This window comes from Ostrinia nubilalis, chromosome 14, assembly GCF_963855985.1.
Source record: "Ostrinia nubilalis chromosome 14, ilOstNubi1.1, whole genome shotgun sequence".
Taxonomy (NCBI): Eukaryota; Metazoa; Arthropoda; class Insecta; order Lepidoptera; family Crambidae; genus Ostrinia; species Ostrinia nubilalis.
In genome coordinates this window covers 10,034,414-10,057,633 of record NC_087101.1, presented here as the reverse complement: position 1 = coordinate 10,057,633, position 23,220 = coordinate 10,034,414, and the positions used below count along the sequence as shown (strand labels likewise).

At 41.3% G+C, this 23,220-nt stretch overlaps 1 protein-coding gene across 1 annotated transcript; it reads right to left on the bottom strand.

The window, feature by feature from the left end:
* On the bottom strand, nt 1-18,749 carry LOC135078324 (uncharacterized). The gene is made up of 13 exons (XM_063972923.1): nt 18,538-18,749; nt 14,425-17,981; nt 14,175-14,199; nt 12,758-12,961; nt 11,594-11,738; nt 8,847-9,018; nt 7,906-8,059; nt 7,536-7,700; nt 7,179-7,330; nt 6,219-6,370; nt 4,142-5,225; nt 2,954-3,571; nt 1-2,498 (listed from the first exon to the last, which is right to left on the bottom strand). Exons 2-13 carry the CDS (start codon nt 17,950-17,952, stop codon nt 1,884-1,886), a joined length of 7,014 nt encoding a protein of 2,337 aa, XP_063828993.1. The 5' UTR covers nt 17,953-17,981; nt 18,538-18,749; the 3' UTR covers nt 1-1,883.
* Nucleotides 18,750-23,220: the final 4,471 nt, after the last annotated feature.

Genomic DNA, 23,220 nt, shown 5'->3' with positions numbered 1-23,220 from the left:
TTCAGGAGATAAGGATATGTTTATTAGACAATTCATACCTCCGGCACGAGCGGACAGTCGCGTGCCGAACATAAAACTAAAAAATAATAATAATATTGTAAACTAACACACTATCTTTGGAAGAAACTAAGCATCCGGGCTATGAGGGCCTACAATTTGTTCAAAAACCTGTCAGCATTTAACCTCGATGACAACCGATCAAAAAAAATATGAAAACAGTGATGAAACTTCCAAATACTAAAATACCTAGCAGTATTATAATAACATTCAAATTATCTGATAAGGCGATGCCTTCCAAAGCAAACTTCACTTCGTGAATGTCAAATGAGCATGATTCTTCGCGCAAACCATCGCCTTAGCAAACTGCTGTACAACACCTAAGTTAACATTGGACCGTAATCTATTAGTGGACCAAAATAAAATACTAGTAATTCTCAACAATAGATATATAATATGTATTTAACATACAATTTTCAACCATGAGCTCTATGAATATAAAATCGAAACTTCACTCATCTGGTTCTGTGTATGTACATGTCTGCTGTGCTATGTATGTAACATACGCTATGTATTTATTAAATTGTTACCTTAATTAGGCACGAATTTAATCACTTCTTTGTAATTTTGTTGTGTGTACCATTAATTTACTCCTGGTACTATGTCAATAGTAAGATCATTTAATATAAGTAATTATCATTCATCAATGTATGTTATGTGGGTTTACTATATTAATGTATAATAAAAGTTACATCTAAATAAGGACCAATGTCATTTTCAATACTTATTCTTTATTAGTTTACAATGAGGATAGTGTAAATTGTGATGAATAAGAGTTCATTCATACAGTTTAAATGTAGGTAGGTAGAATTTGTTTAGTGGGTGAAAAGACATTTTTTGGTAGTTTTAGTGTTCTATATTATTCTATTGCGTACATAGGTTATTCAGTAGGAAATCTTAAAATACAACAATGGAAAAATATGCTCCAATGATATTCAACATATCGTTAATGCTATACATATCTATACATAATAATTGTCTACATTCACGCAAATGATACGAGGTGCGGGGCAGCGGGTTTCTTCGTGAATTATTCAAATAAATTATAAATGCATTATAAAACCTGACTAGAGAATTTTGAATGTATATTTTCTCTACAGTTTGTGTTGCTTACATGGATATATTATACTATTTGTTTTAGTCTTATGACTCATCAATAATTGGCAGTACAGTTATGTAACTATTTGATACAATAATATACAATATTTACGACAGTTCATGGGATATCTTAATTTAATGATTACGTTCCTAGCATCCCTAATATGTAAGTATATTATTATACATATATAGAAAGAATAGTGATTTAGTTAGCTATTGTAGGAAAATATTTCTTCTATCATAAAATATTTTTTACTATCATCACTTTACTCATGAACATATCAGGTTCTCACAGGAAGTGTACCATAAATATAGGTGGTTCCAATTTAAAACACGACATGAAACAAACGAATCGTAATTCACAAAGACCTTCGTATCATTTGCACAAAATAAAATAATAAAACCTAATATTTGAGAGTACAATATATTCAACACGATCCTCGTCCATAATTCACAGCGCTCAAAAACGTCCTCCTACACTACTATAATACACAGTATAATTATAAGGCTCAACCGGTGTCTCACTTATCATATTGCATCGCCTCGGCGGCGCACACCGTCCGGCGCTACACTACACCACACGCGATACGAAAATAGGCGTCATCAATAATTTACGGGGTTCGATACACTAGGAGTCCGACTGCACAACGCCACGTCACTCGCGCGGCGTGACGTCACTCGCGCGCAGTCGCGGGCGGTCGCTACACCACCACGAAGATCAGGCTTCGTTATGGGCGCGGCTCGGGCGCCGCTACGGTCTGCGGGATCACCGTCAGGGACTTCGGGATCTTCGGCAGGACCATGTGGCTCGCCGCGACTATAGGAGACACCGCCGGGACCGTCTCGCTCGTGACGGACACGGCCGGGCCCAGCTGCGGCAGCTTGACCGGCGTCGACGTCACGAGCAGCGACGGCGACGTCACGAAGGGCGCGGGCGCCGTCTGCGAGGTGACGGTGGCCGTCTTCGGCGGGATGGGCGCGATCGTGATGTTCTTCAGGCCGACGTTCTTGAGAATGTTCGCGGCGTTGGAGCCGATGGGTTGGACGATGATTTCGGGGTCGGCTTTGTCGGGGGTTTTGTCGTCCTGGGGGATGTTTTGGACGAGGGTGCCCCCGTTGCCGAGGAGGGTGGAGGGTTGGATTTCAGTGACGACGGGCTCGTTGTCGCGGCGGCCATCTTGGAGTTGTTGGAGCTTCTCGCGGCGCATGACGCACATCTTGTTGTAGTCCTGCAGCGTGATGTGGTAGCGCGTGCCCGAAGACATCACCTGCACTAGGGAAGGCAGCGCGCGCCCGTCGACCGCCACTTGTGTGGGCTCGCGGGCGATCTTCGCTAGGTTCTCCTGTGGATGGAAATTTAAGTTAAATTAGTATTTATTGTCACATTTCAAAGTCAATGAATGAACAACGAAATCGTAATGTTATAAATACAACAAAACAAAACATAGAATGAAATAACATTCACGATTAGAAAAAAAAATACAAAGAACAACACAAATATTTTAAGATTGAGTGCTGGATTTTTCAATCGTCAGATATCTTTTATCTGAAGAATAACCTTGTCACATATTTCCCATACTGAAACTGTCATTATGTCTAACTTATTCTTCAGTTAAAAGTTTTTCGACAATTGAAAAATCAGCCCAGGACTTGTTGATCTGAAATAGATAAAAACTGATAAATAATCTGAAGGGAAATATGATTACTATTGTAAACTGTTAATTTGAAGTTAACATTATTTTAGATGCTAACACTGTTATTAATTTTGCTTTAAAAATGTAGGCTAAAAACAACTCACCGCAGTAATAGGCATGAGCGTGGGCCGCCACGGCTTGCTGCTAGTCTTCTGTTTCTTGGGCGTGTCCGCTTTCGGCGCCTCCTTCTTATCCCGCGGCGCCTCCTTCACCGGTACCGGCGTTATCGGCACCGGCGCCGGCGGCATGGGCGGAGGCAAAGGCGCCGCTGCGACTTCAGTAGGATCCGACGCCGATACACCCTTCACTAGCTGCTGAATATTGTGCAGGACGTTCTGAATCGCTTTGCGGCCTTGAGCGTTGGGAGTATTAATCGCTATCAGCTCTGGTGGCAGTGCTTTTGACTTTGACTTCTCGCTGGATTTGGATTTCGGCTTGGGTAACACGCCTGGGGGCGGCGGCATTGACTTCTTCGGGTCTTTGTCGCTGTCTTGATTTGATTTGAGGAGACTTTTTCCGTTTACAGATGGTTTCTTGCGGTATTCTATGAGGCTGACGGGCGGGTCCCGTCTGGGCTCGCTGGGAATGTTATCATATGCGCGGAGCCGGGCCTGGACTGAATCGCTGTACATGGCAGCGTGAGGCGCGGCGCCGTGGGCCAATACTAAGTCCCCGCTGCGAAAGTATTTTTCTAGCAGCAGCAGATGGCGTAGGAAGGAAGACTGGAATGAAATGAAATTACTATTTAATTATGATCAAGATTTGGCACGTCAAAATTCTATACAGGGTGTTAGGTAAATGGGTATATGAGCCGACACTAGCCCATGTTAACATGGTCATATAAATGGTATGGTGAAGTCAGAAAATTGATATCTTCATTTTAATAATTAAAATTTTCATACAAATCGGAATTTATAAAATTAATTTTGTATGAAAATTAAAAACCTACACTACACACATAAAGTTGTCACATAGGTCAGTTCTACCATTTATAACTCAAGAAAGCTTTCTTGAGACATGATTAAATATCGTTAAATTTTACTAGTTGGATTCATCTCAGCCCCAAATAGCAGAATAAATAATAAAATCCAAGACAAAATATGAAGAAAATTATTTTATAACTATGAATTCCTGCATTTGACAGCTTACACCACGCACCCTTATTTACAACTTAAAAAACATTCAGTATCTGTAGAGTCAGTTAATAATAAATAAATAAACAATTAATATGATGTTACCTAAAAAAATACCATAATTGCAATGCAAATAAATTACTCTTGATTCTTTCTTACCTGGTTCCCATAGGGCCGCTGCAGCTCGTGCCACAGACGCCTCGTATCTGCGTCGTACTGAATCACGCTGGAGCACTTCTCCCAGCCCTCGGGCGTCACACCTTTCACATTATTGAACTCAATATTACATTGCAAGTTCATCTCCTCTTCACCTGGGAACAATTCCCGGACGGATATGGAAGGATTGGTCTCTAGACGACGAACAGGATTTGAGTATTTCATGTCACTTTTCTTCTGCTCTTTAGCCTCACCCGTTGATAGTTTCTTTGATAATTCACTCAGGTTTTTCTTCACCTGAGTGAAACTTTCCGACATCTGCCATTTGTTTTTCAGAGTGTTGATATCAGCTGGTTTCTTGTTAGGGATAGTTTCTATGGTGCACTCGTCGTTTAGGGATATGTTTTTGGGTACAGGTATGCCTCCATCTTTGCATTTGTCCGGGTCGAATATTTCTAGGTCGTCCTTTCGGACGGTCTTGTCTTTGTGGGCGACTATTTGACCCAATTTGTGTATTCTCTTGGCGTTTTTGTCATTAATTCTTTGCTGCTGACCTGGCTTGTGGACGCCAGACATAGCTTGTAGCTTCATAATATCTCTCTGCTTCTGCGTCAAATTCGCAGTTTTGTTCAGAACCTGCGTTTTCTGCAGGAACTGCGCCGGGTTGTTTTGCTTTTGCAGCAAATATTGAAGCTCTGTCTGTTTATCTAAAGGCAGGAGAGGCATATCCATGTCTAATGTTTCTGACTCTGATCCGTCACTCTGAGCGTTTGGTTCTGAAGGAGGTTTGGCTCCAGGAACTAGGATTTTGTTTGAGGAGATCAGGCTTTCAATGTCTTCTTCGAGGGGTTGGGCGGTCCTTTGTTCGTCCTTGACTTTCTCAGGGGAGGAGCCTTCGTCGTGAGGCGTGGTTCTCTCTGAGGACTCACTGTCTCCCGTCTTGTCAGGGTCTGAGGATTTCCTCTGTTTGGACTTGATGCGCTGCTTTTTCTTCTGTTTATTGGCGATGCTCTCATCCTGCATAATAGCGTCCATCGGCTCATTTTGGATTTCAGGAGGCACCGCCACGTTGTGTATTTGAAGTAACCTGAAAGATTTTTAATTTTTAATAAATATTACAGCTGTAGACAGACCCCATTAACTCTGGAGTATAGCTGGTAAAACTGGCTGGAAGTTTAGTAGCAACCGCGAACCTTATTCCATCATGTTAAGGTCGACAATGCTACTTACCCTAGACTACATCTTAAAATCGACTACATTCACTTGGGTCTGGCTGTCGTTGAGCGCTCGCAGTAGCAGTGTGCCTCTCTTGGTGACCAACAACCGTAGTAGCTACAGTGAACTTTATCTCCCATTCTTAAAGTCTATAATGCCGTGTACTAGCTTCAACCACCCATAACTGACCGGCAGTTTCAGTACCTACTGTGAACCTTATTACCTTCTCTCAAGGTCTAAAATGTACTCAATTGCGTCGGTAGCCCTTGGCTTGGTTGTCGTCATGTCCCGAGCGTTGCAGCAGCGTGCAGTATTACAAAGCAATGGCCGCTCTGTGAACTGCGCCGGGAGTTTGAACCTTACTCCCTCGTCTTAGGGTCTACAATGCCGTGTACTTACTTGCGTCGGTAGCCCTTGGCCTGGTGGAAGAAGCTGCACACCTTGCGCTTAGTTAGTACCCCACAACTTGTCAGGAATGTCAGTAGCTACCGTGAACCTTACTCCCTCGTCTTAAGGTCTAGAATGCCGTGTACTCACTTGCGTCGATAGCCTTGGCCTGGTTGTCGTCATGTCCCGAGCGTTGCAGCAGCGTGCAGTAAAAGCGGCACACTTTACACAGCAATGGCCACTCCGTGAACTGCGCCGGGAGTTTGAACCTTACTCTCTCGTCTTAGGGTCTAGAATGCCATGTACTTACTTGCGTCGGTAGCCCTTGGCTTGGTTGTCATTATGTCCCGAGCGTTGCAGCAGCGTGCAGTAGAAGCGGCACACTCTTTTTTCCTTACAACTAACTGGCCGGGAGTTTGAAATTGACTCCATCGTCTCAAAGTCGAAAATGCTATGTGATATAGTAGACTACACTCACTTGCGTCGGTAGCCCTTGGCCTGGTTGTCGTCATGTCCCGAGCGCTGCAGCAGCGTGCAATAAAAGCGGCACACTTTACACAGCAGTGGCCGTTCTGTAAACTGCACCGGGATGCCCGCCTCTTTCAGCAAAGGGTTCAACTCCAGGTAGCCCTGTAAGAAGGACGACGTTTTAATAAATACTTAAAATTCATCTTGATACGTCACAAGAAGTGGCAGTTATGTTGTAAATGTACGTTCATTCTAACAAAAGCCCACTGCTGGTGAAAGCAAGAAAGAAAAATTCTGGTGCTGCCACACTCTCTCAGACAGAGGCCTTTGTCCAGCACCCAGGCGCAAGCGCCTGATGATCGTTACTGTAAAGCTAATGAAATGAAGTATAGTAGCAGCATTTTTCTATTTTGAACTAAGTACAGTTTATGTAGTGAGAGATGCGGTTAGCTGACAACTCAGCCACTCACTGTGGGATTCTATGGGAGAGGCCTTTATCTAACAGTAAGCATTAAGAGGCTATATGATTTTTTACTAAGTAGGTATGTTGCAACAACTGAATGAGTAACTTTGGTATTTATACAAGCCACAGCGGCTCCGTGTGTCCTGGATACACTTTAGCAACTACAAGGGTACACTCCGGCAACTACTAGGGTACACTCTGGCAACTACTTGGGTACACTGGCAACTACAAGGGAACACTGGCAACTACTAGGGTACATTCTGACAACTACAAGATACACTTTGGCAACTACAAGGGTACACTCGGGCAACTACTAGGATACATTTTGGCAACTACTAGGGTACACTGGCAACTACAAGGGAACACTCTGGCAACTACTAGGATACACTTTGGCAACTACTAGGGTACACTCTGGCAACTATTAGGGTACACTCTGGCAACTACAAGATACACTTTGGAAACTACAAGGGTACACTCTGACAACTACTAGGGTACAGCAGCACTCACGTGGTGTATGAAGTGCACGTTGTAGTGCTTGGTGATGCGGCGGCGGCACAGGCGGCAGGCCATGAGCGGCGCCAGCGCGCGGTGGTGCTCCGCGCACAGCGGGATGTGTGCGGGCCCGGGTACACTCCAGCTACTAGGGTACACTCTGGCAACTACTAGGGTACATTCTTACAACCAGTACTCACGTGGTGTATGAAGTGCACGTTGTGGTGCTTGGTGATGCGGCGGCGGCACAGGCGGCAGGCCATGAGCGGCGCCAGCGCGCGGTGGTGCTCCGCGCACAGCGGGATGTGTGCGGGCCCGGGTACACTCCAGCTACTAGGGTACACTCTGGCAACTACTAGGGTACATTCTTACAACCAGTACTCACGTGGTGTATGAAGTGCACGTTGTGGTGCTTGGTGATGCGGCGGCGGCACAGGCGGCAGGCCATGAGCGGCGCCAGCGCGCGGTGGTGCTCCGCGCACAGCGGGATGTGTGCGGGCCCGGGTACACTCCAGCTACTAGGGTACACTCTGGCAACTACTAGGGTACATTCTTACAACCAGTACTCACGTGGTGTATGAAGTGCACGTTGTGGTGCTTGGTGATGCGGCGGCGGCACAGGCGGCAGGCCATGAGCGGCGCCAGCGCGCGGTGGTGCTCCGCGCACAGCGGGATGTGTGCGGGCCCGGGTACACTCCAGCTACTAGGGTACACTCTGGCAACTACTAGGGTACATTCTTACAACCAGTACTCACGTGGTGTATGAAGTGCACGTTGTGGTGCTTGGTGATGCGGCGGCGGCACAGGCGGCAGGCCATGAGCGGCGCCAGCGCGCGGTGGTGCTCCGCGCACAGCGGGATCGTGTGCAGGCCTGGGTAGTCGCACTCTAGCTTTAGCTGCAACAAAATAACAATATTTAACCACTAGAAAAATGCCACCTATTGTAAAGTCCGGTCGCCGAGCAGATAGAATTTCGTCCAACGACCCCAAGCTACCCATCTTCATCTCGCACTTACTGCGGCCGCCCGTCGCACAGCGCGACAACAATATTATTACGCGCGAGCGATAAGGATGGGTAGCTTCGGGTTGCTCGGCGACCGGACGGACTGGCATGACTGTGGAATGACACTCCGGCGGGGTCTTAAGGTTGCGTGTCCACCAGATATACCGAGGCAGTGTAAATGAAGCGATTCTATTAGTTCTTTACAAACACATCCCTCACCAGAAATCCTCGCACATCTCTGGTGGAAACTCAGCCTAAATCAGCGATGAGTGTAGTGCGGTAAGCGCAACGAGCCGAATATGTGCCAGTTTGCAACTTATCATAGTGTCGCGTTGCATCGCGGTCGTCTATGACCAAAGCCTTGTTCGCACTAGTCGAGTAATTTAGAAGAGTGGGAAGTAATTTTGTAGCTAAACATTTCCTGTCCATTCCATTTCCAAACTGAAATATTAAGATGGTGAAACCCAGCCTAAGTATTAGGATGGTGGTGTACTGACCACTTCGTTGACACTGGAGCGCATCTTGATGAGTCCCTTACAAGTTACAACGGATGTAGTGTTTATGGCCTGCTACAATTTTCATTTAGCTACAAATTACTCGCCACTCGACTAATTAAATAGTAAGTTGAAATAGTAAGATGGTGAAACCCAGCCTAAGTATTAGGATGGTTGTGCACTGACCACTTTGTTGACGCTGGAGCGCATCTTGATGAGCCACTTGCGGCGGATGGAGTGGTCGGCGGGCGCGGCGCAGGCCTCGGTGTGGCACGTGGCGCGCCGTCCCGCCTCGCCTGGAGTCGGTTCGTCCTCGCTCTCCTCCTCGGTAGGGCTCGGAGGCTTCTCGGGCTGACTCCTGGGAATAACGAAATATTACCAGGCCTGTTCATCTCCGCGAGTTTACATCGAAAACAAAACACGCACGATTGCCCCCTACAAGAGTACTATTCGACAAGGCCTCACATACGAGCGAACTTTGACTCACGCACGCGTATTCTTGTGTATGATGGAAAAAATAAAGAAAATGGTGTACTAAATACTGTGCAGTATTTAACTGCCTAAATAATAATAAAAACACAGAATGTACTTTTTTAAGTTGCCTGAAGACACTGAGAGGTAAATAAGTAGTTAATATTATTCATGATAATTCATGCTAAATCATGTATTTCCTCCGCCATTTTCTGCAGTTTGGCACCTCACGTCACATCATTTTACCGAAGTCAGCCCTATAGCTTCGGCGCAGTACCGATCACTGACGTTTGTCAACAAAACTTTTGACAAACTTGCTTGTCTCTTGAGACAAGCTAAATTACACCATATTGTTAATGACATTGAGCATACATTTTTTTAAATACCTTCGCGAAGTAAAACTTCTGTACGTAGTACTTATTATTATTCTGTGATATTACGCTGGGTTACACCAGGCCTGTTCATCAATTGATCTAACAACACCTGCAAACAGGCGCCGACACAGTAATCAATGCCAAAGAGGCGGCAGAAAGAGAACGGGAAAACGATCCTCTCTCAGATCCCATACGCCGCCGAAGAGCTGGTCGGAGGCGGCGTGCTTTTGCTAACCGTCTCTGACACTAGTCAACGCTAGTCATAGAGTTAAGGTTCTACGGAGCATCAGTGGATAGGCCTTTTACACCTTTCCGCTGGTCTCAACTATTTTTTGTAAATATGTAGATAGATACTTGCACAAATGTACATTCTTGTAAATATAAAGTTAAATGTATATAGCGTGTAAATTTATCTCCGAGTGGTCGGTGGCGGATCAGCAAGCCACCACTGTTAAAAGAAGGATGTGGTAAAGACGGAGTCTGCACACTTAAGCGGACTACATGAGCATTGGTTGGATAGGTCGGGATAAGGCCTAGCTACACCGGCTCCTGCCTCTGCTCAATAAGACGGAGATTGGTGGATTTTTTAGTGGGTAGGCCCCTCCCTTCTGGAGGGGAGAGCCCCACATAACCCGTCGCCTTACCACAGCGTCGGGTATGCAACTCAATGCATTTTTACCACCTAAAATAAAAAAATAAAAAGGCCTGTTCATCTCTGCGAGTTTGCATGGAAAACAAAATACGCGCGACGACATCTAATCGACAGGACAATCACGAGCGAGCATTGACGCGCACGCACACGTATTCTTCACCCATTTGCATTGGAAAGACATCAACTATGTACGATGGAAAATAGAAAAAAAAAACGGTGGTGTATTAAATACTGTGCAGTATTTAACTGCCTGAATAATAAAATAATTAATCATGTATTCCGAAGTTTGGCACTTCACGTAACACATTAATTCACCGAAGTCAGCCCTATGGCACCGTCACAGTACCGATCACTGATGTATGTCAACAAAACGGTGCTCGAGACAAGCTAATTTACACCATATTGTTGACATTTTTTTAAATACTTTCGCCATGAAAGCTTTTTGTACGTAGTACTTATATAATAATAAGTACTACGTACAGAAAGCTTTCTGTGGTTACAGCATCTTCCATGGTTTACGCCGTGTGGTGACGGCAGAATACATTTGTCACCAATCCCTACTCTTCCCGCGGGTATCGTAAGAGGCGAATAGGGACTCTGACAAACGTTAATATTTTAAACTGCGATCTCCAACCCGCCTACCAAGCGTGGAGACGGCAAAACCCTTCACTGACATGGAGGAGGCTCATAGTCAAGGAGTGAACTGTAAAGGGCTTTTGATGATGAATGATGAACACCATCTTCCTTAAACTTTAACAAACGTCAAAAATTTGTCTAACCCCATACAATAAACGCCGGTTATGATTATAGTTACTTTCGGCGTCACAAACAATTTGACGCTACTGTACCCATGCATACTAATATCTCCAGCATCAAAAATCTAAACTGTATGTTGATACTTACACCAGGCCTGTTCATCTCCGCGAGTTTACATTGAAAACAAAACACGCACGATTGCCCCCTACAAGAGTACTATTCGACAAGGCCTCACATACGAGCGAACATTGACTCACGCACGCGTATTCTTGTGTATGATGGAAGAAAATAAAGAAAATGGTGTACTAAATACTGTGCAGTATTTAACTGCCTAAATAATAATAAAAACACAGAATGTACTTTTTTAAGTTGCCTGAAGACACTGAGAGGTAAATAAGTAGTTAATATTATTCATGATAATTCATGCTAAATCATGTATTTCCTACGCCATTTTCTGCAGATTGACACCTCACGTCACATCATTTTACCGAAGTCAGCCCTATAGCTTCGGCGCAGTACCGATCACTGACGTTTGTCAACAAAACTTCTGACAAACTTGCTTGACTCTTGAGACAAGCTAAATTACACCATATTGTTAATGACATTGAGCATACATTTTTTTAAATACCTTCGCGAAGTAAAACTTCTGTACGTAGTACTTATTATTATTCTGTGCTTACACGTCGAGAGCTGAGGTCATCATCAGGGTATCGGTGGGCTGCTTGACGAGCGGGCGCTTGCGGTAGGACGGGCAGTTGGCGCGCCGGTCTACGTGGCGGAAGCACGCGTCGCATAAACAGCTGTCGCTCGTCAGCTTCTCCTCGTCTGGAGACAAGAGAGACATTTAAAGGATGCTTAAAACATTGTTATGGAAAAGCAGGGTCCCCTAACACAGGTACAAGTAAATACTTAAGAGAAGACCTCTGCCTAAGTTATGTATTATTATTAGAAATTCTTAAATATCATGTCACTAACAGATTCTCATTTAGATGAGACAAAACTTTTTATTTTGTCACTGGATTGTTGATCATCAAAGAAGATACTGCAGTATTGCTCAAGCCAGTGCAGCGTTTCGATTTTCTTATTACCGATAGGAATAGTTATAATCGGAAATGAGAGACAGCATCCAGATCCAGAAACTGTCTCAATTCAGATAAGTATTAGATAAGCAAATGAAGTAACAAATTGCGAAATAACTAGGCACGAATATCCGAGAGATTTTCGAACGTGCGCTAGCTTTAGGAGCAGAATCTAGTTTGGGAGGCCTCAGCCTCGAGTTTAGCGGGCAGCGGGGCGGGAGCGGCGGCGGCGCGGGAGCGGCAGGATCTTATGCGTAAAATCAAATAGACCGGTTCTCGAAAACAGCGGCGCGGGAGCGGGCAACGAGCGGGCAGTGCACTCCTTCTTTTGCCCACAATAAATCGAGCGTTAGGAATAAATTTGAATCGAAATAAAATTGTTGCCGTTGTTCAGACATTTCGTTTGCGAATAAAAACAAATATCTCGACAACACAACCCCGAGCACAACACTTCGCCGCTAAAGCGCCGCGCGAGCTGCCCGCTTGTTTCGAGAACGGGTCTGCGTTGCCCGCCCCGCTCCCGCGCCGCCGCCGCTCCCGCCCCGCTGCCCGCTAAACTCGAGGCTGAGGCCTTAGGCATCCTGTTATGGGACATTTTGTTCTCTACCTACACTATCAGAGGCATGAATAGCCATTATACGACCTTCTCAACCCATCTGGCCAGCATGGGGAGTGTAAGCCAACCTCCATTTGTCTCCTAAATTGAAGAGGATCGTATCCTGCAGAGGAGACTACATAACCAGATGATCAAAGAAAGTTACTCACTGTCCAAAACCTTCTTCTGTCTTTCAGCGCTCTTCATCTGGGCGATATGGCAGGGCGTGTCGAACAGTCCGAACTTCCCTCCGCAGTAGAAGCACTGGTCCTGGCATAGCCGGCCCGGGTGGATGCTGAATGAAGAAGCCTTCTCCGGGATTACCAGGTTCAGGGTCTCCTTGGGTTCGGACGGCTCGGGGACCGCTTCTGTTTCTGATAGGATGAATCAAATACAAGGTTTTATTAGAGTGAAAAGAGAAATAAAAAGAATCACTCAAAAGCCTCCCTTTTGATTTAAACAATACTTATCTGCCGCTATCTTACCGAAAGGGATGATTCTGGTGTTCAAATAAAAAATATTTTTTAAGAGATACATAGCTCAAATAATTAATTTACTTGCACACACACCAATTGCAACAGAATCACTCTTTTTCGGATGGGACTGTGTATTGTGTATAAATAATTTAAGGTCCTAACTTTAGGAACAAATTTTAGCTACAGGCATTCTCTGACCACCTTATTTATTAGTATTTGAATTCTTCATTAGTCTTGTGTATAAAACATTTAAGATAGTTCATTTTGGAAGATAATAATTTGTTATAATATATCAGAATGTAAACATAAAATGGTTAAATTAGTAGAACCAGGTTTAAATATTCATGCATGATGTTAAATGTTTACATTTCATGCTGTTTTTAGATCAAATAAACACTTAAACTTAACCTAGATCAAAATGTTAAGTGGAGTATTTAAAACATTGATTTGTTTTTAAAATACCTTCTACCAGATATGAAAGTTTCACTAAAAATAAATGAGTTATTTATTTTATAAACACATTATTTATAATTAATTAGTAAATAATGTGCTTTTAAAATTAAATGTTGTGTGAGTGTTAGGCATTCATGAAACCTTGGCCATTTATGCAGCAAGAGTTCTATTTTAATTTAAAAATTGTATTTTTTTTTAAGTTTAATGATTTAATATCTTTAATAATAACATACATTTATGAAGTTATAGTCATAGGCAAATTTACAATGACCTCTATGAATTTAAAGATTGAAATAAATTAGCACTTAACTTTTTTTTTAAGTAATCAACAGTGCAAACGTCGGGAGGGTAAATATTTTATTTACCGTTAAAATAGATGTTGTTGCAATAAATCCCGTGAAGTGATAATTTTATAGTGCAAACATTGCCAATTTTTCTAAAAGAACTCTTGCACATAAAATAAGTAACTTGTTTCAAACATGACTTTTAGTGAAAAAGTTTCAATGAAACTAAATCTTAAGATTTTAGATTACAGAACAATATTAAAAAGCTATTTTTGATAGTCATGTTTGTCATAGTCACAGAGTTAAGTGTGAGTGCATAATCCACACACCATGATTGTTAAGTCGATTACTGTAATGTGACTTTCTGTGCCCACCATCGGAAGCTGCGCCCGCGCCGCCCTGTGGACCAAAAGTTTACTCTATTTACCTCGAGCTTACAAAATTACTCCATTTTTAGTGGGTAAAATGCTGCTAGATTGAGGTTGGTACTAAAAAGGTTTTAAATAAATTGATGATTGAGAAATTAAGAAGTACCTGACGACATTCGCAGTTCCAATTGCACAGTTTTGGAAATTAAGTTATGGTAGAAGTTTGGGAGGGTGATTTAAATAGAAAAGAACTCACCTCGCGCCTCTCTATCGTGTAGTAAGTGTCGTCATCATCAGCCGCTTCGCCGCCGTCCGGAGCCAGCTTCCCGGATCGATTCTTGCTTTTCTGGAAGGTCATCTTCAAGGAACTCCTATATCTCTTCTTATCCTTGTCCCCAGAGTTCCTGTTAATTTTTATCACAGCCTTCAGACTTCCAGTGTGCACGACGCTCGCTCCCGAAGCGGACTTCGCGGCTTTACTCTTGTATATGCGCTCTTTTTCCTTCAATTTCTCAATTTTCGCCTCTTTAGCTGCCTTGTGCGTCAGCAAGCCCAGCGTCCGTAAAACGTTTTCCTTGCGCTTCTGACTCTCGGGAGTCTCTTGCAAGACGTTGCTGGGACCAGCTTGACATTCGATAGAATTCCGAGCAGACTTGCTGTTTCTACTCGTACTACGGACGGGTTTCGCGGGCTCAACAGGTGGGGTTTTCTCCACCGTTGCTTTGATCTTGTTTTCCTCACTCGGAACCTGTTTTGTCTCTTCTACTTTGGCATCATCAGGTTTTTCATCAACCACCATCTTTTCTGGAGATTGCTTCAGACTTTTATCTTCCTGGGTGATGGCAGGACTTGGCGATTTGTCGTCAATCTTAGCCTCCACAATAGGCGCCGGATCAACCACTTTCGTCACAACAGGTTCAGGCTTTTGAGCCTCTGTTATTGGTGTGCCTTCAACCTTTGAGATCTCTGTGGTCAGGGATGTGTCTTCAGGTAATGCTTTTAACTCTTCGATAGGTGGAGGAAGAGCTTCTGTCTCTATCGGCTGCGAGGCCTCGGACTTGGCCGCCACAGGTGCCGTAGGTAAGGGCACAGGCGGAGACTTTATCTGATGCGCCGGCGATTTTATCTTTTCCAATGTAGCCATCTTCTCTTCAGACTCATTTGCAGACTCCGACGATTTCCTAGATATGGATTCTCTAGACTTCCGTTTTGTGATTATTTTGACCTCATTATTGCTAACTTTAGGGTCGTTAACCACTCTAGGAGTTATAGAGATCTGATTGGAGTCCAAAACTACACCTCCCAAGTTTTGGCTTGCATTATTTGGTTGGACTGTTGCCAACTGATGTTTATCAATCTGAGCGGCTGGTGCAGACTTGTCCACGGATTTCCTGATCTCAGTCAATGTTACATCCTTGCCCAAAGACTTCTCAAAAATGCTGATTGCATCTGACTCTTTTGAATGATTGGAACTAGTCGATTCTTTTCTAGCACTTATGCTATTCCTTTTGATTAAAGTAACAGAATTGGTGAAGTCAATATCTACAGACTTTCTAACTTGATCCCTTTTGACTATTGATATAGCTGAATTATTCTCGAAACAACTTAATACATTCTCTTTTTCAAAAGGTCTTTCAGGTGACCTCACAGACTGAATGTCCTTCAATGGTTTTATTTCAGCTCCAGATTTTGGTATTAATACAACATCATTTGAAACCATAACTGACTTGTTATCACTTGATTTGGATTCAGATTCTTGTCTTTGTCTTCTTTTATCAAATTCTTCAAACTCCTTCAGTCTGTCCATCAATTTATCAATGCTAGCTACAGGATTAACTTTTTTATAAGTTATTTCAGTGTGTTTGGTATCAGTGGATTTCTCAACTGAATCTTCTTCATAGTGCAGTCTAATATTTTCGCTATCATCATTCTTGGAAGGCGTATTTTCATTCGTCACTGATGATATCGAATCTTTATCTTTAACTGGAGTTTCAGGAGTTATTATGCTATTATTATCACCGAGAGGCTTTGATATTCCATAAAATTTAGAGACCGTTTTAGTCTGTGTTTCTTCTAAAATATTTTCGACCGGGTTTGTAGCGGTTGCCATTTCATGATCACGGTCGATGTTCTGGTCTAGATTATTAATTAAGTCGTCAATTTCCTTTGATAATGTTTCGAGAGTCTCTTGCTTGTCTTCTGTGGAGTCGCTGGCGACGACGGGCGCGGAGCTCTTGGGCGCGCTCGGAGCGGGCCGCGGAGTGGCCGCCGCTTTCCTCCCCCTTCTTGCTTTTCTGATATTTTTAGACATCTCCTTTGAATTAAAAGTCTTGGACATACTAGTCAGTATACTACTACGAGCTTCAAAAAGCGTATTATTTTCAGTCTTCATCAATATTTTCTGTTCTATATCTGACGAATTTAAATTCTCTAATTTTAGCCTATTACTATTATTGTTGTCCGAGTCTAATGAAGTACTTCTTTTTAAGCTCAATTTTTTCTTATTTTTTTCAATGTCGACACAACTAGGTTCTGCATCTATTTTGGTTTCAGCTATATTGGAGTCAACAGTAAGAGAAGGCACTTTTTCAGTAGTCGAGATCTGTACATTATTTTCAATATCTATATCTAGGTCAGTCTTAGATTTATCTAATTTTTTGTTGAGCTCCTTGCCATCCGCATCATTGAGTGGTTCACTCAGACTTATGTCTGATTCAGTGATGTCCGAGCATTTGGATATCTCACTGCCGTCTCTAGAACAGGAGCGTCCCCTTTTCGATTTCTTGCAGTCTTCACTAGCTTCTGTGGCATCAGCTTTTGAGTCAGAGAGCAATCGACGCCTTTTCTTTTGCTCTTTCATAACAACTTCATTCAATAAGTTGCTTTTAACTTTTCTTGGTTTTCCGCTTCTAAGGTTTTTCCCTTCCGAAAGTAATGGGCTGTTACTTCTTTCAGATCGCATTGAATATGGGCTAGTCCGTGGTCCCAGCACTAGGCTGCTCGGGGAGTCTGCGAGGACTGACTTCATCATGACCATGTCAGAGGTGAGCCGCTGCCTTCTGCCAGCTGTTTTAGGACTTGATGATCTTGAGTTCGGTGTGGCCTCTTCCACAGGCTCCTTCTTGATCTCGGTGATAGGAATCAATGGGACGGTTTCCTTTTCTTGAGAGTTGCCAGAAGCAGGCTTGACTGCAGCTTTTCTTCCTCGAGTTACAGTCTGTCTGATTACAGCTTTGATTTTGTCTTTTGATACCACAGTTTTTTTGCTCCTTAAAGCCTTCCTGATGCCCAGAGGTCGCTTCTTCACGACCGCCTTGGGTTTGGCCACAGGTTTTTTTAAGTCTTTGGATGTCTTTGGCTCATCTTGACCGGGTTTATTTTTTTCCTCTTCAATTATGTCAGATGCCTTCTTGCGAGCGCGGGTCTTGGGTTCTATGATAGCGTCCTCATCGATACTCTTGTCCGACTCATCTTTGACCTGTTTGGTTTTCATGTTGGAATGTGTGGTGGGAGATGACCCCGTTTTTCCGACATCAGGTAAAGCCTGTTCAGGTCTGCCTCTGTGAGATGACCGGAGAGTGATGGAGGAGGGTGCTCGCTGCTTGCGAGGGCTCTTCAAGCTAGGGTCAGCTGGGTCGGTGTCACCATCCACCTCAAGCAGGTTACTGTCAATTAAACTTTCTTCTTGGCAGGTATCACAGCCGCTGTCGTCTTTATTAGTATAAATAGTATTTTTCACTCTCAATGACTCCTTTACTTTTAAGTGGGAACGACATTGAGCCATAATATGCCTATATCCCTTGCCATTTGGACCTGAAATGAAGAAAGTTAGAAATAAGTCACCATGGCTGTATTTATCAACGTGGTATTATAACTCTGACCAAACTACTTGTTGGACATCGTCAAAAATTAATGGCAAATTACGTTCACTGGTTTGATGAATTTCACATTATTCGTTAATTAAAACAATAAAGTAACGTTTTATGAGAGCAATTATCACACATTTTGACCCCATTCTCATATAAATTGAATCTACAAATCGCAGTAAACAAAAGCGAGCGCTCGACAATACCCAAGTTCGCGCACAATTCTGACGTTATTGTAGAAATAATTACAGATTTCACTGCATATTTAACTTCTCCGGCCAATAGTTGACTTAAAAAGTTGACGAAACACTTGTTTACATTTGTCATTGCTTAGAAAATCGCGCCGGAAAACTCATGAAAAACTCGTTGTTTTGGTGGTCTCACCTCGCGACTGACACCTAACGCCACCTACCAGCTGAGCGACTGCGTGTGCGTCGGACGAAAGCACCAAATCATTTCCCTAGCCGTGGCGCACCTCTGCAATGTCCTCACAAAATACTCACAATTTATCCAACGAAACCTCCAAAAACCACAATAAACAGTTAGTTGGACACACAATGCACCATAATATGCGAAAAAGTTCAATAAAAACTCGCGATTATACTTAGAAAACGATTTTTGAAAAGCCCAAATGTCTGCAGGCGTCCGCCATAATGTTTCCTTCGAAACGAATAATATAGTTCTTATTGCTCTTGTAGCAATTCGCTCTATTCGCTATTCAAAATGGCGACGGTGTTGCGTTCACGGTGCGCGTTTGCGCGACTTTTTGCCGGAAAAACTGGACAAATCTTGAACAACTCGACTGATTTAGGAATAAAATCAGCCCCAGAATCACTATCGGTAATTATTTTATTATATTTCCACTCGCGTTGTGCTGTAATGTCGTTTATACTGCGACATGTGACAGAACTATGGGTGTACACCCGTCCAAAGAGGTTGCTCTTGTAATTTTTGCAGATAATAATATTTTTTCAGATGACTGTTCAATATCATTAATAAATTGGTTGCTTTTTTTAAATATCAACTTCTAGTTATTTTTTATTGTACACATTTAAGTACCAAATAATAATTCGATTCATGAGTCATATTAACATTACGTGTGTCAATAATCGTATTCACGATTTTTTTATTAATGTGTAAGTAGGTATGTACTAGATAGTAGTACATACTTAAACTACGTTATTAATTTGATTATGTATATTTGTTTCAGACAACTCTCGCCTCCCGGAGTTACTCAAGTTATGCGAAGTCACCATTTGCGGACAAAATATCTGAACAATACAATTATGAAATAGTGAAAAATCCACCTGAATGGGCATTCGTTGAACAACTTTTGCCGTTTGAAACCATTCCGAAAGTGAAGCCTAAAGATTCTTATCCGTCTGGTTGGGTACCACCTAAAGAAGAAGCAGTTAATCATCCTTATTTCTTAAAAAGAAATAAAAACCACGAAATTCCGATATATTTGAATTTGTATAACAGAGGTGCGCGCAAAATTACTAGATTGAAAGGAATTGATGGTGATATTTGGTTACTGAACGATGAAATAAAAAGTTTATTAAAAAAGAAACATAACAAATATGTAGAAACTAGAGTACATGAGCTAGGCACATTTATCGATGTAAAAGGAGATTATGTCAATGATCTTCAAGAATGGGCATTTTCTAAAGGTTTTTAAGTGGAACGACAAATTTGTGGACAATAAATTGATTTAACTAGAGCTGTTGTTTTATTTCTTATTGCAAAACTCAATAAAATTTAGATTTAGTAAATAAAGATTATAAATAAAAATATGGTTATAATGAAGTAATAATATTCAGTTAATTTTTTTTACAAATATTTAAGATTCTTTTTTGGAATTACATTTCATTTTTTTTAAATTCTTACCATGAATAAAATTATAAAATGAACTAATCATAATTTTATATCATTTAAAAAAACAGCTACACCACATTAATTAATGTACCTACTACGTACTAAAAACAGTATTAGGCTGTCTACCTCATTAATCACACTACGCAGTTATTTATTACCATTTATAAGTTTTAATCCAATTCACATACTTTATTTATCTAATTCTGAATATATTTTCACGAAAAAACACAATTTGATCATATTTTTACACAAAAAAAGACTTGCATACTTATAAAAATAATAAAACATTACGGATATCATCCGAAAGCTCTTTGCAGTGGTGTACGCGGCATGAAGTTTGTTTCGTTCAGACGCCACCGGCGGCGCTAGCAACGGCGGAAGGTTTTATCTACGTAGCTATATAACATCCGCCCGGAGTATGCTGGGCCTCTTGCGATATATATTTTCGACTCGAGTCCACTTCTTTGTTCAAAACAACTTTTCTGTATCTTATGCGCGTGTTATTAAACGCTTTGGCACGCTTTTCAGACAGCGATGGAGGTACAATTCGATTTGTTGACTAACATAATCGTCTTAAATGTTTTAAATTGCTTTTATTTGTATTTCTCTTATGTTTATCTCGTCGCAAACTTGTTTATTTAAATAGCATAGCGATGTGTTAATCAGAAATCGATGTTTGAACCGTACGTACAGGCATAAAGTACGGACTAGGTAGGTAGGTTAGGTAGGTATAATGTATAATGAATTTCAAGGCTAAGCGCTTTCAGTCAGTTTGCCATACACGTGTTCGCTGGTCATTGTAATAGAACAGTAATAAATAAAGTAACGTGGGGGTTGATATTTATTGGTTAATGCAGCGCGATAGTTTATTACGACGCGTTTTAGTTATGACGTCATGTTGTATCTAGCAGTAGTAATTAAAAATCATTGTATTACGTAAATATTAAGTTAATAGTAGCGTGCTATGGCTTGAAATCTTTAATATGGTTTTAATACCTACCTATTATAACGAATTGAGCTTTCATTAACTGTGGGGTTGGATGATTCACTTAAATGATTGATGATTCACAAAAAAATCTACGGGGTGTAGGTAAGTAAAGTAATTCAATTTTAAATAATGATTTGTTGGTGTTATTTCGTACTTACATACTTTTTAAACAATGTAAGTAATGTGCACTTTCGTCACTAATTAAATCTGTTATGTAAGAAAAGTAAATAGGCACATAGCGTAAGTAGGTAAGATCAGAGGCGGGGCAAGACCTAAATTTGATGTGGGCAAGACAGATTTCGCGAGGCCTTGTTCTGTGGCGACTGGCGACCTGAAGACGGATTTTATGAAATAATAAAAAAAAGGGTCAAAGGTTACATTGACAGTTTCTGATTTCTTGATTCAGTGATTATTTTTAAAGGAATATTACGCCAAAGAATAATGTTCGTCACTTAAAACCGTGTTGTTGCTTAATTTTGTGTCTGATTATGGCTGAATTTGTTTGGAAAAAAATATATTTTTATTTTTAACTACATTGTTTAGCTATCAAGAATTTATATTTAATAGGGTCATTTCGCCTGTTCGCGTCCATCGCCCAATTCGCGTCCATTTTGCCGATCTCCTTTTAAAAATCCTCGAAAACAAGTCAACTAACATACCAATCAAACGAAAAGTCATTACCGCTAATACGTCAATGTATAAGAGGCACGCACACATAGACAAAAGTCCTGTGCGTCCAACCATTCCTGTTTAGAAAAATAGTTAGTCTCGGCTGTTCAACAAGGAAGCTCACACGCGCTGCATGTTTAGATAAAAATTAGTGTGCAGCGGCGTGTTTGATGGTAAGTTTTAAATTGTTTTATGTGAATTTTAGGATAGATAGCTATTTCTACAGTTTAATGATGAAAAAAGGTATAATGTTTATTATGAATTTGGTAATGTTTTTTATATTTAACGAATAAAATAAGGTGGACGCGAATTACTACATCGATTTTACAAAACTTCCACTTTGCGTCCACAATGGACGCAAACTATACCTATCCTCTATAATAATAAACCAAATTGCGTCCACTGTTTTCGTTAAATACTTGCTTATAAAAAAAAATTAAAACATACTGTTTAATATTAATGTGTATAGGTAAGGTCATTTTAAGAATACAAGTTCGCCCATCTGACCCTAAGTGAGCTACTTTTATTATAATTGATATTTTTGTTTTTGTTTAATTTTTTCCAAAATTTGACCTAAAAACTGCCAAAATTTTTTTTCTCGCGTGTTTTTAACCGCTTTTGTTATTTGATATTAATATCGAATATGTCTTTAGTCAAATAAATTCAATTTCAGATCCAGATAATGATTGAATAGCTAGTTACGAGCCGCGAAAGTTTAACAAAGGTACAAACCACGATAAAAATTTCAACTTGGAATTAGATTTAAAAAAAATTAAAGGTGATAGTGGATTGCCAATGATCTTAAAAACATCTCTAGCTTCTCTTCTTTCCAATGATATGTCACGTCATGTAGTAATTAGATATTGAAATTCGTCAAAAATTCAAAGTTTAGGGAAGAAAATGGAACAATAATACAAAAGTAGTTGAATGGCTTCTTAACATTTCTAAATGTGGATTTCCAGTAAAAAGCAAGAATTGTTGGATACTGTTCAAAAAATAATTCGAGATGGAGAGTTTAAAAATAATTTCAAAGATGATCGTCCAGGTCAAAAATTGTTTGAAAAATGTTTGGCCAGAAATAAAGAATTTTTTACTTAAACCAATGTTGAGAAGAATTATTTTTATTTTTTAAAGTGAGTTTTAAATGATGATTATGTTGATTTTTAATAAATTCTTAAAAATATCACCCCTATATTCCTTTTCTAAGCTGCTGGACGCTAATTGGTCCACGGGTGGACGCAATTTGGATTTTGTGGACGCAAACTGGGTATAACGCCTAATTCTGAAGTTTATCTATTTAAAAAGAAAACGCAAGATGTTTCTAATACAACTGAAAGTTAATCTTAAAATAGAATATATAATGAATACATTACACAAATTTGTCATAGAAATGAGTGCTGGGGCATTTTTATTATCGCCGTCAAACTTGCCAACTGCACTAAATGGACGCGAACAGGCGAAATGACCCTAGTCAATGTTCGTATTGTGATATTGTCATCTCCACCTTGTATACATTTTTTCAAAATTTTTGATGCGCGAGGCCCCTTGTACCGCGAGGCCGTAGGCGGTGGCCCACGTCGCCTACGCCTTACGCCGCCTCTGGGTAAGATGTTAGGTAGGGTGGATAGGTATAGCTATTTATTGTTTAATCAAT